The 19,307-nt window shown below is 45.3% G+C and overlaps 1 protein-coding gene across 8 annotated transcripts in view; it reads left to right on the top strand.

Moving 5' to 3' along the window:
• The window catches only part of aplp2 (amyloid beta (A4) precursor-like protein 2), a 51,649-nt gene extending 34,205 nt beyond the window's left edge, over positions 1-17,444 (top strand). For 2 of the 8 annotated variants that reach the window (XM_010903054.3, XM_010903060.2), the window contains 11 exons: positions 419-552; positions 784-858; positions 1,166-1,324; positions 1,688-1,816; positions 5,244-5,343; positions 7,955-8,128; positions 9,205-9,240; positions 12,742-12,824; positions 14,484-14,564; positions 15,469-15,624; positions 15,834-17,444. In XM_010903054.3, coding sequence (XP_010901356.2) covers positions 419-552; positions 784-858; positions 1,166-1,324; positions 1,688-1,816; positions 5,244-5,343; positions 7,955-8,128; positions 9,205-9,240; positions 12,742-12,824; positions 14,484-14,564; positions 15,469-15,624; positions 15,834-15,935 — 1,229 coding nt within the window. In that variant the 3' untranslated portion in view covers positions 15,936-17,444. The remainder of the gene's footprint in view (positions 1-418; positions 553-783; positions 859-1,165; positions 1,325-1,687; positions 1,817-5,243; positions 5,344-7,954; positions 8,129-9,204; positions 9,241-12,741; positions 12,825-14,483; positions 14,565-15,468; positions 15,625-15,833) is intronic. The other 6 variants (XM_010903056.4, XM_010903055.3, XM_010903058.4 and 3 more) reach the window with 6 other exon arrangements.
• Positions 17,445-19,307: the final 1,863 nt, after the last annotated feature.

Raw genomic sequence — 19,307 nt, 5'->3', positions numbered from 1 at the left:
AAACTACCCAAGAACTAGTCTACCCTGACTAACCTGGGCTGGCCGGTTGCCCATCTACCTCTGTAACTGACTGCCTTTCCTGGATCTCCCTTCTGTCACATGTATTTACCCTGTCTGTCTGTACTGTCTGTCTGTACTGTCTGTCTGTACTGTCTGTCTGTACTGTCCTCTTACTGCTGGGCCATCAGTCAACCCTTCTGGTTTCCACTGTGATCCACTTTGTCGGGGTCGGGTCTGAGTGTCGGGTCTGAGTGTCGGGTCTGAGTGTCGGGTCTGAGTGTCGGGTCTGAGTGTCGGGTCTGAGTGTCGGGTCTGAGTGTCGGGTCTGAGTGTCGCCTGTCTGTCCGCCTGTCTGTCCGCCTGTCTGTCCGCCTGTCTGTCCGGTTCTGTCTCACCGTGTCTGATGATGTCACCCCAGCAGCCCCTCCCACCCCCCAGCCTACGGATGATGTTGATGTGTACTTCGAGACCCCAGCTGATGACAAGGAGCACACCCGCTTCCAGAAGGCAAAGGAGCAACTGGAGATCAGGCACCGCAACCGCATGGAGAGGGTGAGAAGGACGTGCATGTGCGCGCACACACACACACACACACACACACACACACACACACACACACTAGAAGGGAGCAATGATAGGTGACATTTGAGGTTCAGATTCAACCAACATATCCTAATATTTGTTTAATTTTTTTTGTCTGTGTCTCTGTCTGCTTCTCTTTGTCTCTGTGTGTGGGTGTCTGTCTTTCTGTCTCGGTTCGTGGGTGTGTCTGTCTCTCTGCAGGTGAGGAAGGAGTGGGAGGAGGCAGAGCGTCAGGCTAAGACTCTTCCTAAGGCTGAGAGACAGACTCTGATTCAGGTGAGTCATCAGAGTTAAGTCATTACTACCATTAACCCTGGGGGGTGTGGTTAGGGTTAACTCATTACTACGATTAACCCTGGGGGGTGTGGTTAGGGTTAACTCATTACTACCATTTACCCTGGGGGGTGTGGTTAGGGTTAACTCATTACTACCATTAACCCTGGGGGGTGTGGTTAGGGTTAACTCATTACTACCATTAACCCTGGTGGGGTATAAAAACAGAAAAGTGTTAGCGGTTATGTCTAGGGCTCAAAGTTAGTCTGGTGTTTCACTGGGTGGTGTTTCACTGGGTGGTGTCCTGCAGCACTTCCAGGCCATGGTAGAGGCCCTGGAGGAGGAGGCGGCCAGTGAGAAGCAGCAGCTGGTCGAGACCCACCTGGCACGGGTGGAGGCCATGCTGAACGACCGCCGACGCCTGGCGCTGGAGAACTACCTGGCTGCCCTGCAGGCTGACCCTCCAAGGGTAGGACGCGCACGCACGCACGTACACACTCACATAAGGTTTGACTGTACTTCTGGAGTCCCAGACACATCCCATTTAAAGTAGTTATCTCATGTCCTTACTCCCAAATGGCACCCTATTCCCTACATAGTGCACTACTTTAGACCAGGGCCCTATGGAGAGATGAAACCCTATCCCCTTTATAGTACACTACTTTAGACCAGGGCCCTATGAGAGGGTAGGTGGTGTTATTGGACGTCCAGTTCCTGGACACCTCTAATTCCATGTGTTATACTTCCTCTTCAGCTTTTCCCTCGCTAGTTTGAAAAAGGTGCAAATTGCTGTTCTAACCCTGTCCCTCTCCCCACTCCTCTCCTCTCTTAGCCCCATCGTATTCTGCAGGCTCTGAGGCGGTATGTGCGCGCAGAGAACAAAGACCGTCAGCACACCATCCGCCACTACCAACATGTCCTGGCTGTCGACCCTGAGAAGGCCGCTCAGATGAAGTCCCAGGTACACACCCCCTGACTTCTAACCTTGGGAAGGTACAGGCTGTGGTCCTCTGAACCTAGGGTGGGATGGACCAAAGGAATGAGAGAACAACGGGATGGAGAGAATAAATTGACAGCTACTGATTAATAGTGATGGGCAGTGAACCTTAGGGTTCCGATATGGAAGACGTCTGATTTGTAGCTCAGCATGTTAGTGGTTTATTTGTGGCAGCTCTCTAGAAATGTCAGAACTTAGGAAGAAACCTGGAGAGGAGCCAGGCTCCAGGCTTGACTCATTGTATGGTCACATTCAGTTCACGAACTGATCTATTGAAGAGATGATGGCTAAACTGATAAAGAAAAATAATGGCTAAACAAGCCACTTGGAAAAAAAAAATTTTGGTTGACTAAAACGAAACAAGAAAATAATTGATTTGGCCTAAGTCTTGACAGACGCTAGTGGACAGCAGGATTTCGGAAAGGGAGAGCTTTTAGGTGCGATTAGATCCTTTATGTTATTACAGAATATACCTCAAAATATTTTTCGCACTTTTGTTGATGCGGAGGAACACATTCAAACCCCCGCCTGGTAACGAGAGTCCATAGAGATTATACACATGCCTTGGTTGACAAGTGTTTTTACAGAGCCACAGGTTTCAATGTAATATACTTTTCTGTCAAGTTATGGAACCTTTCGCAACTAAAGTTTAGCTTACATCTAGCTGTTGCAATTAGAAGCAGAGCAACAGTGATGCCTGGCCTGTGCTCATATTGCTGTTATGCAGACATTAATATTATCCTAATATATTATTGTGTATTACTATACATTATGAAATTATCCTAATATATTATGTGTAGTATTATACATTATATCACTAACAGGTCAATCACCAGCTAATCTGGCCGGGTGTGGGGATGAGTTTAAAGGACAACTGTCAGAATATGACAAAAGGCATTTGGTTGGTTAAGTTAAATTCCATGGGTTTATCTTAGCAGATTTGGCAGGATCACGTTTAATTTCCTGTATGTTGTTTCCGTACTTCCAGTCAAGGTTGCTGGTGAGACTGACAGTTTTACCTGTCAATCGATAACTGCATTCGGACTAAAATGCAACAGCATGTTGTTGATTGAAATGGCAAATTATTTTCATCACCTTGACAATAACTACAACAAATCATCAGTAAATCATTATTCATATGTCAAAAACATCAAATACTACGAGTGGGGGGGGAGGTGCCAAAAGTAACAATGAATGACAAATAGTTCAAAATAATAGTCTTTAGGCAGTCTAGATCAGCAACACTGCGAGCTGAACTTTGAACCGCCTCAGCTGGAGAACTAGGTAGTCCTGAGGTGCGTTCCGATGCATCCGGACCTCCCACGGTCCAACCGGGCCAGACGGTTCTCTCCCTCCACACTGTCCCCAGGGGTGCACAGCCAGATCGAACCAGATCTAGTCAGTTACTTGGCGCAACGGTTGAGCTTGGCCACAAGCCTGGGAGGGCGGTGCTGGGCCGTCATGGAAACGGCAGGGAGCCGTGACTCCGCCCCCAGAATAGCACGGGAGGGAAGGAATGTCGGGGGATGATTTGATGTCTGTTTTTATTTCCGTTGTATATAGGTTTGGTTTGGTTCTTTTTTTTTCTCTTCTACATTACCTGTCTGGTTCTATATGTTGTCGTGTCCTGCCGGATCGTCACTGAAAAGGACAGTTCACTTATCTTTCCAAGTTAAATCATTTTATGAATAAAATACATATCATTTCTGTTCATGCTCCAGCATCTGGCAGATCTGGCATCTGAAGATTTTTGGAACATGGTTTTAGTTTTTCCTGAGATTTATTGTCAGGTCGGGTGTCTGCTGAACTTTTAGAGCCCAGTCGACCAACAAAGCCCACATTATCAACCTTTCCACTCCTCTTGCAAATTCACTGATAAAAACGTGGTGAGGCTCTCTCCCACTGCAGTGTTTCCTTCCTATTAATTATAATTTATGGAAAACAAGGATAATGGCATTGTTAAAGTATAAATACGGAATAATAGTCGTTCGACCAAAGGCTTGACAGGCAATGATGACGATAACTTGGAAACATTTCCATCACTGACGTAGCATGGTGAGGCCGGGCCGGTGTTCAAGCTGTCCATCACTGACGTAGCGTGGTGAGGCCGGGCGGGTGTTCAAGCTGTCCATCACTGACGTAGCGTGGTGAGGCCGGGCCGATGTTCAAGCTGTCCATCACTGACGTAGCGTGGTGAGGCCGGGCCGGTGTTCAAGCTGTCCATCACTGACGTAGCGTGGTGAGGCCGGGCCGGTGTTCAAGCTGTCCATCACTGACGTAGCGTGGTGAGGCCGGGCCGGTGTTCAAGCTGTCCATCACTGACGTAGCGTGGTGAGGCCGGGCCGGTGTTCAAGCTGTCCATCACTGACGTAGCGTGGTGAGGCCGGGCCAGGGTGCCAGCTGTCCTTGCAGCCCCCCTGGAAGAAAAAGTAAGAAGCGGTGTATACGCATGTGAAGCCGATCCTGTCATAGATTAACCTACCTCCTGGCGACTGACTGTGATAACAGCATAGAAACACACCATATTAAATACATTTACAAAGTCATTTTCCGATACAGGTCAGGCACGGCCCCCCCACCCGCCACAAGCCCAGGTGCCACCGATAGTTACGTCAGTGATTTTCATTAATAAAATTTGCTACCCTGACAATGCTGAATGAGAATAGTACTATAGTATAGTTCTAAAATAGTGTTTAAAAGTCCTGAAAAATTAAACAGATTCCTTGGCTGTCCTACAGACTGTGGAAGGATGCCGAATACTTGGCTGCTAAATATAATAATCTCGTTTCTTCAACCAATACAGTATTTTTTTTCTTGTAGCGACAGGAAAGATAAAAAATCTCTCTTAGGTCTTGGTATGTATAACAGGAAATGCAGCTCGGTCTCCACCTCTCACAGGGAGCAGAGGGATCACAGCCTGTGACGACCAGTCTTTATTGCCAGGTGGTGCACGCTGAGTCTATACAGGAACAATTTCTTCCTCAATTTTCTATCAGTCACACCTTTCTCTCGCTTTCCCATTCTCCCTCCCTCCCACATAGGTAGAACACACTCACTAAGGCAGACTGTTTGTCAAACATCAACAAAAAGGTGGCATGTGTGCGCACCCTACATTTCCTTGCCTGTTTTGTGAAGGTACATTACTGCCACCTGCTGTTGTTTGAGGGACCTTGCACCTGCGGTCTGAGAGGGGATCTACATGATTCTAATTTGCACGCTCCTACTCACGTCCTCTCTCCTCATCTCCTTCTGACAAACCTTTGGATGCCGCCGAAGCGGAGACACGGGGCAGGAATTGGATGTACTGTTTTTCTGTTTTCTTAAACTTGTGATGGTTTATGTAAGTGTTCCTCACTGTGTTGTGTCTGTGTGTGTGCACTGCTCATCTCAGGTGATGACCCATCTGCGGGTGATTGAGGAGAGAATGAACCAAAGTCTGTCTCTGCTCTACAAAGTACCCTACGTCGCTGAGGACATCCAGGATGAAATTGGTGAGTAGGGAGTGAGGGACTGAGCGGCCAAACCTAAATCCAGCGCCAGAGCAGGAAGGCGATGGGGCGGAGGAGAAAGGAAGGCGGCTTCATGGATTATGTTATCACAGATTACTCTTAAATGCTTCTTCATTTTGAACTGTCCCTCCCGGCAAAAAAATATTTAGTAGTATTTCTGATGGGAGACTACTGAGGTGGGAAGGAATGGGTCCTGACCTGAAGTGTACATTTTGAGCATCAGAAACTACATCCCTTGAAATCTACAAATGTTACACACTATCCCTTGTTTAGAGGCTGTTTTTAATGTATACAGCTTCGTTAGCTGTAGAAGGCATTGATATGGTCAGTAGCTGGGCTCTGCAGTATGTTGTCTGTTTCTCTTCAGCTGGGACAGGGGCCACTGGGCAGGACCGAGGGGAAAGTCAATAGCTCAGAATGTTAACATATTGTTTTTAATGGCAAACCCGGCTGACCTCTGCCAGAAAGCTGAAGAGATGTTCACCTTTCATCACAACAACAATCTAAAATCCACATCCAAACAAACTATGGAATGGCTTGCAAAAAGGTACGCCAATGTCCCAGTCAGAGACGGGTCCTTAGTACTATGGAGAATACGAGGAGTGATGTAGACAAGGCTGTGCACAGGAGATCCCCTCGCATTTTCAGTTTTAACTCTTCGGGAAAGAAGAATCTGATTAAATTGGAAAATCCTGTTGAACTAGCCTGACATAATTTAACCAGACCTGCTGTCAGCCAAAGGTCCTTCAACCAGGTCTTAGTGGAGGGGTATGCAACCCAAGCATTGACAGTTTATATTGGGGTTGTTTTTCTGTGAAATTATCTGTTTGTTTTTCACAAAGATTTTGTTGGTTGCAAGATCTTAAGGGAGGTCTGACAAGATTTGTCAGTATTTCAAACTTTCCATACTGTAAACAAAACCTGCGTTTTCAATAAGTGTTTAGAGTTGTGATACCCACTGTAGATGTGCAGTGCTGTGCAAAAGTCATAGGCCAACTGTGAATTCTTTTTAAAGCTATTTATCTAAGCAGAAAGTTTTTATTTGTTCAATAGAAGCTCTATGTTACAGTCTTTATTTTGTGTAGCCAGCCCTAAAGCAATTTCCTTGGGCTGATAGTTGTGTAGTTTTTCCCCAAGTAGTCCTGAGGTAAATTATAGCAATCTTCTTGCAAGATTTGTCATAACTCTTTATTGATTTTGTTTGCTTTTGGTTTCTTTTCCTTGTCAAAAGTCTCACACAGCAATTATGTTCAGGTCGTTTCTTGTAATACTTCTCACAGCTAAAGCATACCATTTGGTGCCAGGTAACTCAACCACTTCAAAGGCCATCTGTCCTCAAAGAAATGCCCTTTAAGTGTTGTTTGTCAGAATGTGTCCAGTGTTTGAGGTCTTCCACTGTGGCTTCTTCAATCAAATTTCGGTGCCATTTCACAACATAGCAATTCATTTTTGGGCAGCACTCTTGTTACTTTCTGTATTGTTCTTTATTTGTATTGATTTAAGTTGTATATTATGTTTTTATATGATGTGTTAGGAAATAAAGACATTCTGCCTAGATAAATAGCTGCTAACGCTTTACTTAGATGTCCTTAGACCTTCGATTAGTACTGTATAGAACCTAGATATAGAACATATAGAATCTAAATATTAAGCCTAAATAGCATCTGTTTTCCACTGTGTCCTCCTGAGGAACATACTTCCGACAACAGTACTCATCTCACCACAAAAGAATTACACTCCAGCACTCTCCACTCTGCATTGCAGCATTTGCACTGTGTTCTGTCTGACTCAGGTATTACTGTGAAGTGGTACTTGACTTGGACTGAAATAGGTGGCTGTATTCATTCTGGGTGCCGGTACCGTTTGATTAAGATCCAGGAGCTCAACAATACGTGTGAGCTCTTATTCTATAGGCGGAACAGGAGTTTGAGCGGTAGAACATTTCAGGTGCCTGTTCTCAGACTGTTTGACATCTGCCCAAATCAACACCTAACTTTAGTACTATGAAGTAAAAATATTAGCGAGTAGAGGAGCAGGCACACCTTGTTTATAAAAATATATATATATATATATATATATATATATATTCAGCGTTTCCTGTTTATCCGGTTTTTTCTTCTGCCTCCAGCACCTTCCCTAACCAGCCCTGGGTGTGTTAAATCTGCCTGTGATTCACAGTTCACTAAAGAGCCTTAATAACACTGTGCCTTTGTAGATACAGTGGATTAAAGCACCGCAGAATGCTCTGACAGAACTGGGTCACCACACAGCCCTGGTTCTCTTTCTGTCTCTCTAGTACAGCAAGATTAACATGGAAAATAGTATCTTAGTTGCATATAGACTAATTGGCCATTTGCCCAAAATGGGAATGAATGCTTGTGAAGATTGTAGTAGTTGTAATTTGGATTTGTGCTATGTGATATTGGAAAGGGAGCATGCCTGAATTCTACTGTGAAAATATACAGAATAACTGCTAATGTGACATTTTTCCTGTCTCTCCCTCCCTCTCCTTTCCCCCTTCCTCGCTTTCTCTCTCTATCTCCCCCTCTCCTCCACTCCCTCTCTCCCTCCAACTCTCCATCCCTCTCTCCAGACGAGTTGCTCCAGGAACAGAAGGCAGACATGGACCAGTTCCTTTCGTCCATCTCCGAGTCCCAGCCGGATGTGACCGTGTCTTCCGAGGAGAGCGTCGAACTTCCCGTCTCAGAAGGAAAACCCTATCGGCCCTTCCAGGTCAATTCGCTGGGGTCACGACCCGAACCAGAGGGTGAGTATATCCAGACCTGGCCCAGACAGACATCGGATCCAGTTTGGTTCCCGCTCCACCAGGTGCACACTTGTTCACTTATGCCTCAGGAATCCTTGTGGCTCGCTCAGTCCAAGACAGTACATGGATGTATCCATTAACATCCATGGGGGGCTGGGGGAACCAGTGTTCACTTTAGGGGGAACGTTGGAGAACGGAGGTGCTTAGGGGGAACGTTGGAGAACGGAGGTGCTGTCCTCGTCATGCCACCAGGTTGTAATGTGAGCATCTGGGCGAGATTGGGCTAACCTCATGCTAACCTGCTGGTATCGGTCCTGCCTCATTATGGAAGACAAAACTGCAGACTGCCTGCTGGATCATATTCCTTCCGCAGGACCTTGATGTAGGACTAAGCTAAATATCAGATTGAGGGACACAAGCTAGGAGAGGGGAGGAGGAGAGGTTTGATCACTTGTCTCTGTGAAACGCGTGGGAGGTTTTCTGTGCTGTTTGTTGTGCTGGATGTTGTGCATGGGGTTGTTGTGGCTCTTATCTGAGCCAGCATGGCTTCCCAGTCGCCCAGCCTTCAGCACCCCACCATTGGAGGTCAGAGAAACTCAAAAAGCCTCCTAGCTCTGCTGCAGATACTGCTGAGCACAAACTGGCTCTCCTCTCCTCTGCAGCATTGCCAAACAGCACGTCTGTAATTCACTGCTAACAAAAAAATACTTAAAAACAAGCCAAGGTATTGAATGTTACCAGTTGAAAATAAAATACAATTTTATTAAATCCCTTAAAAAACATGGACAACATCTCAGGGCTCAGCCAGGGTCTGGTGGAATTGACCAATTTCAGGGAGCACTTCTCTTCTTATTTATCTTCCTATTTCTCACTCTTTCTTTCTCACAGTCGCTCTCTCTCGCTCTCTGGCTATCTGAGATTTACTTGGGGAAGCTTCCCAGCAGGACTGGTTGAACACAGCTTGATAATCCTCCTGCCTTTTCTCTTCTCACCTGGGTTTCTCTTCTCTCTTTCTGTTTTCCTCTCCCCTCTTTCCGTTTTCCCCCCTTTTTCTGTTGCTCATCCCCGTTGCCTAGGAGATCTATCAGACACCCCACGTGCCTTCAAGAAAGGTTGGTGTTTCTGCTCTCCCTCTTATTTTATCTTGCTTCACCTCTTCTCTCCTCTTCTCCTCTTCTCCTTTCTCATCTCTTCGCCTCCTTGTCCCTTTCCTGTGTCTCTCTCCTGTGTCTCTCCTTCACCTGCTTACCCTGCTCAATCAGTACCTCCTCTCCTCAGTCGTTCCTCCTATTGACTACTTTCCGCCTGTGATGAGATTCTTCTTCAGTTCTCTGTTTTGTCGTCTTAGATGTTGCTGCTCATCCCTCCATCAGTGATGTCAACCCACCAGGGGTCAGGAGGTCACTTTGATGTCAAAGGGCTCTGGTCCAAAGCACTGCACACTGCTGAGTGTCTAAGTAGTGCACTACATAGGGAATAGGTTGTGCACTACATAGGGAATAGGTTGTGCACTACATAGGGAATAGGTTGTGCACTACATAGGGAATAGGTTGTGCACTACATAGGGAATAGGTTGTGCACTACATAGGGAATAGTTTGTGCACTACATAGGGAATAGTTTGTGCACTACATAGGGAATAGGTTGTGCACTACATAGGGAATAGGTTGTGCACTACATGGGGAATAGGTTGTGCACTACATGGGGAATAGGTTGTGCACTACATGGGGAATAGGTTGTGCACTACATGGGGAATAGGTTGTGCACTACATAGGGAATAGGTTGTGCACTACATAGGGAATAGGTTGTGCACTACATAGGGAATAGGTTGTGCACTACATAGGGAATAGGTTGTGCACTACATAGGGAATAGGTTGTGCACTACATAGGGAATGTGGTATCTAAGTAGTGTACTACATAGGGAATGTGGTATCTAAGTAGTGTACTACATAGGGAATAGGGTGGCTAAGTAGTGCACTAAATAGTGTGGCTTAGAAGTGTGCTATGAAATGGGGTGTCAGTAATGGAGCTGTCTTGACCTTGAGACTTTCCAATCCTACTGCTCCTCTCTAACTCCCCCTCACTCTCTCTAACTCCCCCTCACTCTCTCTAACTCCCCCTCACTCTCTCTAACGTACTCTCACTCTCTCTAACGTACTCTCCCCCTCACTCTCTCTAACGTTCTCTAATTCTCTCTAACGTTCTCTCACTCTCTCTAACATACTCTCACTCTCTCTAACGTACTCTCTCGAACGTTCTCTCACTCTCTCGAACGTACTCTCTCGAACGTTCTCTCACTCTCTCGAACATTCTCTCACTCTCTCTCTAACGTTCTCTCACTCTCTCTCGAACGTTCTCTCACTCTCTCGAACGTACTCTCTCGAACGTTCTCTCACTCTCTCGAACGTTCTCTCACTCTCTCGAACATTCTCTCACTCTCTCTCTAACGTTCTCTCACTCTCTCTCGAACGTTCTCTCACTCTCTCTCTAACGTTCTCTCACTCTCTCTCTAACTTTCTCTCACTCTCTCTCTAACGTTCTCTCACTCTCTCGAACGTTCTCTCACTCTCTCGAACGTTCTCTCACTCTCTCGAACGTTCTCTCACTCTCTCGAACGTTCTCTCACTCTCTCGAACGTTCTCTCACTCTCTCGAACGTTCTCTCACTCTAACGTTCTCTCACTCTCTCTAACGTTCTCTCACTCTCTCTCTAACGTTCTCTCACTCTCTCTCTAACGTACTCTCACTCTCTCTAACGTTCTCTCACTCTCACTCTCTCTAACGTTCTCTCACTCTCTCTCTAACGTTCTCTCACTCTCTCTCTAACTTTCTCTCACTCTCTCTCTAACGTTCTCTCACTCTCTCTCTAACGTTCTCTCACTTTCTCGAACGTTCTCTCACTCTCTCGAACGTTCTCTCACTCTCTCGAACGTTCTCTCACTCTCTCGAACGTTCTCTCACTCTCTCGAACGTTCTCTCACTCTCTCGAACGTTCTCTCACTCTAACGTTCTCTCACTCTCTCTAACGTTCTCTCACTCTCTCTCTAACGTTCTCTCACTCTCTCTCTAACGTACTCTCACTCTCTCTAACGTTCTCTCACTCTCACTCTCTCTAACGTTCTCTCACTCTCTCTAACTCTCTCTCTCTCTTACGTTCTCTCTCTCTCTAACGTTCTCTCTCTCTCTCTCTAACGTACTCTCCCACCCATTCACTCTCCATCTCATTCTCTGTCTATCCTTACCTCCATCTCTCTGTAGTTTAGAGAGACTAAAGAGAACCCCCCTCCTCTCACAAGCTGCCATCACATCCTCTCAGTCGTTTGTCAAAGTGCTTTTCTTAATTATTTCTCCCTTCCCTCCATCTCACTATCTGGCTCTGCTAGAAGCCGGGTGATTGAACAGCTCTCTCCAGAACACTGACAGACACAAAGTGGCCCAATTTCTCTACTGCCCGAGGGGGGGGGGGGGTTGATGGAAGGGCTGACCTGGGTTTAACCAGGGGATCTGGCTGGTATTGAGACGGTCAACAAAAGACAGCCTCCTATTCACGATGTGATAGGAATTGACCCTGATTTTTGTGACTGTCTCGTGTTGTTGTCATGTTTTGATGTGGTGGTTGTTGTTGTTGACATGAGATTCGTAGGCTAGTGACCTGTGAAAGAGCATCCGTCTCTGTCGAGGCATGTCCACTATCAGAGTCTGGCACCAAAGTCCGCAGATCTATCTCCCAAGAGCCTCGTCCGTTCAGTAAACCTCTGTATCCTGACCTTTTCTCCTCTTTGTCAGTTCATTTTGGTGCTGTGATCAGAACAGAGAGGTTTCAGAAAATGTCTAGGACCGGTCCTAGTGGAAAATGTTCTTCAGAACATCACTCAGGAAAACCTATGCTGTCCATCAGTCTTCGGCACTCTCTGTCTCACAAAGACCGACTTTCTCTGTCTCTCCTTCTGCCACTTCTCCTCGTGTTTCTCTCTCTGACACACGCTCTCGGCCTCGCGCAAAACACTTTGTAACGTGTGTCTCTGTTTATTTATTCCTGTTATAGAACATTGGCTGTGTGTATTAATACAGGTCTTTTATAAACCATGGGGTTGAGTTCATAGCAGGCATATTGGACTTGCTGCTCCAGGTTCTGACGGGTCTCAGAATGTCCGACCCTGTTTCAGCAGAGGTGCACTGACTCATCCAATGGTTATTTTATGGAGAAGGTCAGAGGTCACTAAACTAAACTCAGTTTCCTGTAAAATATCAGAACTTACAAAGTAACTCTGCAAAACTGATAGGAATGTGGTATTTTACAAGAATATCTAATCTATATATATATATATCTAATGTCTAATCATGTTGTCGATTTGACCAAACAGCAGCATGATTGATTTACAAAATTATATTGTAAATCAATCCAGTCAATATTGGTCCAGTCTGTATCATGATTGACTGACCAAGACAGTATTGCATCGATCCAGTCAGTATCGCATCGATCCAGTCAGCTATCGCATCGATCCAGTCAGTATCATATTGATTTAACACAACCCACTCTTCCTCCATTAGTCTGCTGTCCTGTGATTAGCTGACCCCTTTCTTTTGACCCCTGACCTAAAACCTGTCTTCTGCAGGTTCAGGAATGTACGGCCAGGATGGACTGATCGGAGCAGAGGAGAGGATCATCAACAGCAAGCCCAAGATCAACAACAACATGGTGAGCTCAGTCTGTCCTCGCCTGATCAATAACCAATGACTACTCCCATGAATCAGAGATGATCCATTTTGTTGACATGGCCAAGAATGAATGACCAGTATAGAAGTCACTTCTAAGCCGTTCAAGGCTCTGGTGAGGATGTGGGATGTCCGCAGTCTGAAGGACTGTGGCCCAGGACGGGTGGTCCCGTGTTCTAAAGCCCCTGCCTCTGGTCCACATGTAATCCTGTAGCATGGTTTGGAATCCTGTAGCATGGTTTGGAATCCTGTAGCATGGTTTGGAATCCTGTAGCATGGTTTGGAATTCTCCCCGCAAACACGGACTCTCCCTCCATTCCCCACCAGCTCAATTAATGAAGCATAAAGGCTTAATAAACAGAGATTTTGAACCTTGAATGACTGATGAATAGATCTCCACACAACTACAGCTTAACGCTCACATACAGCTCCGGAAGAAATTAAGAGACCACTGCACCTTTTTCTCTTTCCTTTCCAAAAAAGTCGAAAAGGAAGGTTTTGAGTGAGGAACAGAAGAGATCCTTCCTGTTCCTCACTCAAAACCTTCCCTTTTTCGACTTTTTTTGGAAAGGAACAAAAAAAGGTGGTCTCTGAATTTTTCCCGGAGCTGTATGATTGATGATTGATTTGAATTGGGTGACGACATGCCTGTTTACAGCAGAGCTCTGTATCATCCATCCTACCTGTGTCCCAACACGTCCTTCAGCTGCCTGGGTTACTGTCCCCTGGCTCTGAAGTATCGTGGCCCACTTCGACCCTAAATTGAAACAGGCGCTGGTACTTATTCTGGGACACTGGCGCTATCTCGGACCAGTCTGGGCATTGCGGAGCACCTCAGAATCGGTTCACTTGGATGTCACAGTCCATTGATCTGACGGCAGACAGCTTCCGCATGCTCATGTTTCCATCCTGTCTTGTTGCTCTTGGTGTTAAGTGTTTTTCACGTGTTCAGCATGCCGACGGTTGCCGAGGCCGCGCCTGTGTTTGTGTAATGCAGTCGTGTGCTTTATTTGGGTTGTTTGTTTTCGCATGGCTGTATGTATTGTTTATGTACAATGTGTATCCTGAAAACAGAAACATTACATTTTTTATTTACTGTTAGCGAACGTTGATATCTGTAACGGGAGCGAACAAATCGTAGATAAAGAGAAACTCTGTGCATTCTTAGCTGTCCCCAAACAGATTCAGATCATTCAAACAAGCAAACGCTTGTTTTCACTGACCGTAAATAGACTATCTCTCTCACACACACACACACACACACACACACACACTGAGACATATCAGCAGCAAACCTGGCCCTATGTGTTCCCGTTTTACTGTCAGTGAACCTCACTACCATGGTAAAACTAGGACAGTCATGACAAGTGAGGACATTTGGCCGGTTCTCACTTTAACAATATCTGACTTGGGGTTAAGTTTATGGTTAGAATTAGGCTTAGAATTAGGTTTAGGGTTTAAGTTCAGACAAGGTTTAGGATTTAGTGTTAGGTTAAGATTAATCATAAACTTTAGTTTTAAGGTTAGGGGTTTGGTAAAAATAGTTATTTTGAATGGTACTAAACTGCATATAGTAAAACCCACGTGTGTGTGTGTGTGTGTGTGTGTGTGTGTGTGTGTGTGTGTCTGCGTGCGCTGTCAGCAGGTGGTTGATGAGACTCTGGATGTAAAGGAAGTGATTTACAGTGCTGAGAGAGTCAGCGTTATGCATGATGATGAGATGGTGAGTAGTATGCCACACCACAGCGCCCCCGTCTGGTTATGATGGGGAACCGCAGCCTGGAGGAAATGGGGAGGGTCCGGGGAGGAAGCTCCAGTATAGAAAAACACACCTCTTAGCCATGTTCAACACGGACTTCCAGAACATTCAGAGAGAATAGAATGCATAGAACAAACATGGATTTCCAGCATGTACGATTAGGAATCCCGTCGGCCAGTTCCTAACTGCAACCTTTTGGGAATGTCTCTTAACTGATCATGGCCTTGGTCAACCCGGGGAGCACATGTTGGCAGAAGAGGGGGTTTCACTAAATTCAGACAGTCTTTTTGTCAGATTCTACTTTTCAACATAGGTTAGGAGAACTTAAGCTGTGGGTTTGGAGAACTAGATTAGACTAGGTTTAAGGTGTGTGTGGGGGGGGGGGGGGTGAGTGTTTCTTTATGTTGCTAGAAACACATTGCTATAGTTTAGAAATCTATGCTGAAGACATGAAGTCATTATATAATGTAGATAATCATGTTCCACCTCCACATGTCACACCTGGTTGTCCTCCATCCAAACGTTTCTTTCTTTTGGTTATTCATTCTCTGCATGGATGCATGGATGTGAATGTCCAGGGGTTTCACATAATGTGTATGTTATCCTCCAGTCACAGAGCCGAGATGTCTTGATGTACACTTCAATCTGACTTGTGACCTCCCCATTGCTGGGTGGCGTAGTGGACGTGCTAAAAAGCTTGTTTTATACCTCATGCATGTTAGTAGCCTGTGTGCTCATTTATAGGTCACTGTCTTAAATGTGTCTTCTGGTGTCTTTACAGAAAGTAACAGAACTGTTTCTCTCTGTTTTTTCTCTTTTACCTGCCCATTCTCTCTCACCCCATTCTCTCTCACCCGCTCTTTTCTAGGAACCTTACCATCCACTGGGTGAGGACTTCAGTTTCGGTAGCTCTGCTCTGATTGGTTTGCTGGTGATAGCGGTGGCCATAGCAACGGTCATAGTGATCAGCCTGGTGCTTCTGAGGAAGAGACAGTATGGCACCATCAGTCATGGCATTGTGGAGGTGAGACCCATGCGCGCACACACACGCACGCGCACACACGCGCACGCACACACACACACACACAAGTATATGGTACACACCCTCAGCATTTGAATCCTGCTCAAGGGATTCTGTAAAGCAAAAGGCTTTCTCCTACAGCAGTGTTGATATACCCAGTCTTAAAGCTCTGCTTAGTTCACCCCTGACCTCTCTGACCTATGCTGTCACAGGTGGACCCCATGCTGACCCCCGAGGAGCGCCACCTCAGCAAGATGCAGAACCACGGCTACGAGAACCCCACCTACAAATACCTGGAGCAGATGCAGATCTAGCCTCCAGCCACCAGGGGGCAAGGTGGCGCTGAGCAGAGGTGGAACATACTACTGATCATGCAAGATTGCATCAGATTACAATCCATGTGATGGGTCTGTTTCAAAACAATCCGTTACAATAATACTACTACTACTATTGTTATATTCAGCTCCCTTTGGATCTCCCGATTTATTTTAAAAGGTGATGTATCTTTTATGTTCTGGAGGATGTGATTCAGCAAATTACTCTGTAATTAATTATTGCGTACGATGCTCTCCGATTATTAAGATGTACTACATTTCTTCTGTTGTTTTTTTTTTTTTTTTTTTTTAAACATTGCAACGAGGCAAATCAAGCAGAGCATTGAAGCTAAATGTAACAGACACTATCGTTTTCTTTCCCATCGTACTGGTGTCCATGACCTGGCGGTCTAGAACGTTGTTGGTGTTTTCTTTTCAATAGATTGCTTGTATATGAAGGTTCTTTGTACTTATTAAAATGATGTATATTGAAACTACAAATGAGAAGAGAAAAATATGAGATCATGAATTCTGTTGCTTTCTGGTCTTTGTTATGATTACAAAGAAAAATATACATAAACAGTTTAAAATAGAAATAAAAAGTAGATTTTATTCCACCTTTTTTCCAGGGAAGAGATTGAGACTGGGAGGGTGGCTGGGCTGGGCTTTTCAGACAGAGAGAGCAAGACGGACCAGCAGAGATAGAAAGACCATCAGAGAGAGACGAGAGCAAGAGACAGACAGATTGACAGAGACAGGGGATGTACAGGCCCCCCTGCTAGCTGATCAGACACCACTCAAACACACCTACCCTGGACATCAAAATGAATGTGTTAAGAAGCCCCTCTCGTAGTCCACACACACACATTTCCTTATTTGAATGTATTGTGAAGTAATTCTAATATCTCCGGAGATGTAAAACTGATGTTAAAATGAATCGGAGAATTATTATAAATGTGCAATACACATCCATAATGTTGGCTTTGCTGGTCCTAAGACAGAAAATACTTTCCACAACACAGCTGGGCCTGGGGCCTGGGTAGAGAGGCAGACAGACAGACAGACAAAGACAGGCAGGCAGGCAGGCAGGTGAACAGACGGGGATAGAAAGAGAATGTCTGTACTTTGAACAGGAGAAAGACACGAGTTTACTGACAGATAAAATGACAGATAAAAGTTGTTTTGATTTCTCTGTCTCTTAGTAGCCGTCTTTATATGCCTGTATAGTTGATGTTGTAATTATGACTTCAGTTGGGGGATTATCGTGTGGTGTTCTTGTATGAAAATTATATATATTTTCACTTTTTTTTTTTGTCCTTGTTTTCTATTTTTCTCCTCCTGGGACAGTGATTGTCTCAGGGCTGCCATTCTCTATCTGCCTGCTTGACTGTGGGAACTAATATGCATATTAACGATCAAAAAACATTATTGATTGATTGACACCCATGGTAACAGATTTATGGTAATGGAGGGGGAGGGGCACATCAATAAATTCACTACTTCCATAAAGGTGCATCCTGGGTCTTTATTTTGGATTTTATTGTCCTTTAGTTTATCAGATAATGCTACAAAGGATAGAACACACACACCTCTGCTGTTCACAGGGATAGAACACACACTTCGGTTGTTCACAAGGATAGAACACACACCTCTGCTGTTCACAGGGATAGAACACACACTTCGGTTGTTCACAAGGATAGAACACACACCTCAGCTATTCACAAGGATAGAACACACACCTCAGCAGTATACAAGGATAGAACACACACCTCAGCTATTCACAAGGATAGAACACACACCTCAGCTATTCACAAGGATAGAACACACACCTCAGCTATTCACAAGGATAGAACACACACACCTCAGCAGTATACAAGGATGGAACACACACCTCAGCTGTTCACAGGGATAGAACACACACTTCGGTTGTTCACAAGGATAGAACACACACCTCAGCTATTCACAAGGATAGAACACACACCTCAGCTATTCACAAGGATAGAACACACACACCTCAGCAGTATACAAGGATGGAACACACACCTCAGCTGTTCACAAGGATAGAACACACACACCTCAGCTGTTTACATGGATAGAACACACACCTCAGCTTTTCACAAGGATAGAACACACACACCTCAGCTTTTTACAAGGATAGAACACACACCTCAGCTGTTTACAAGGATAGAACACACACCTCAGCTGTTCACAAGGATAGAACACACACCTCAGCTATTCACAAGGTTAGAACACACAGACCCTAACTATTCACAAAGATATAACACACACACACCTCAGCTATTCACAATGATAGAACACACACCTCAGCTATTCACAAGGATAGAACACACACACCTCAGCTTTTCACAAGGATAGAACACACACACCTCAGCTGTTCACAAAGATAGAACACACATTTGTCAACAGGCAGCGGTGGAACGCCCCTGGTCCCGTTTCATTTTATCATCCTTCTGGCTGTGTGGTTGCCAGCGTGGCCCCCGTGTCAGTTTCTGTTCTCCCCAGGAGCCTCACCGGGACCTGGCTCTGGTTCTGAAAGCCCTCTGGGTGCTCCTTCAGAACCAGCAGAGCCTGGGGGTCGTAGGGTTCATCTTCTGTCAAGACTGCCTTGCTATTTGCTGTAGCCCCAGCTAAGTGCGCTGATCTACACGGAATCCCTCTACAAATACTCCTGTAACGCCATCAAGAGCATAGGTTTCAAACTGATACCACAGATGACCCAGTGTATGCTGGTTTTTTGCCAGACTGCCTAAGCGGAGCCAGCTAAGAAGAGCAAATGTCTCTGACTGACTGACTGACTGACTACCCATTTTTAAATAGCGTAGTGGTTAGAGAAGCGGACCTGCGAGCTATAGCTCCCCGAATATGTATTTCCTTGCAGGCGAAGTGAAGTACGCATTGTGAATTATTACATATAGATGAACACTTAAACTTAGTAAGAGGCTATACTGACACCCATCACATGTAGAGCTCTGTGGTGTTGTGGTCAGCAACACAGCTTTTCACAGGGGCGACCCAGGTTTGAATCGGAAGAGGGCAATACTTTCTGTCTGGCTGAACTAGGCTTGTCTGGTTTCTTGTTTTTGGTAGGGGTTTCCATTCAATTTGTGCCCAACTTGAGACCCTAAGTTGTGCTCATAGAAAGTTGTGAAATGTTGGCATTGATTTTGAAAATATGAATGATCATCCACAAAACAGTATTTTCTTGAGGGATAGTGATCATATGAAGCCATTTATTATCACATAGTGGTTTGGCTCCTTTTTAAATCATAATGATAACAGAAATCACCCAAATGGCCCTGATCAAAAGTTTACATACCCTTGAATGTTTGGCCTCGTTACAGACACACAAGG

Source organism: Esox lucius, chromosome 1 (assembly GCF_011004845.1).
Source record: "Esox lucius isolate fEsoLuc1 chromosome 1, fEsoLuc1.pri, whole genome shotgun sequence".
NCBI classification, from domain to species: Eukaryota; Metazoa; Chordata; class Actinopteri; order Esociformes; family Esocidae; genus Esox; species Esox lucius.
The sequence above is the reverse complement of the archived record's forward strand: the minus strand, read 5'-3'. Positions and strand labels throughout refer to the sequence as shown.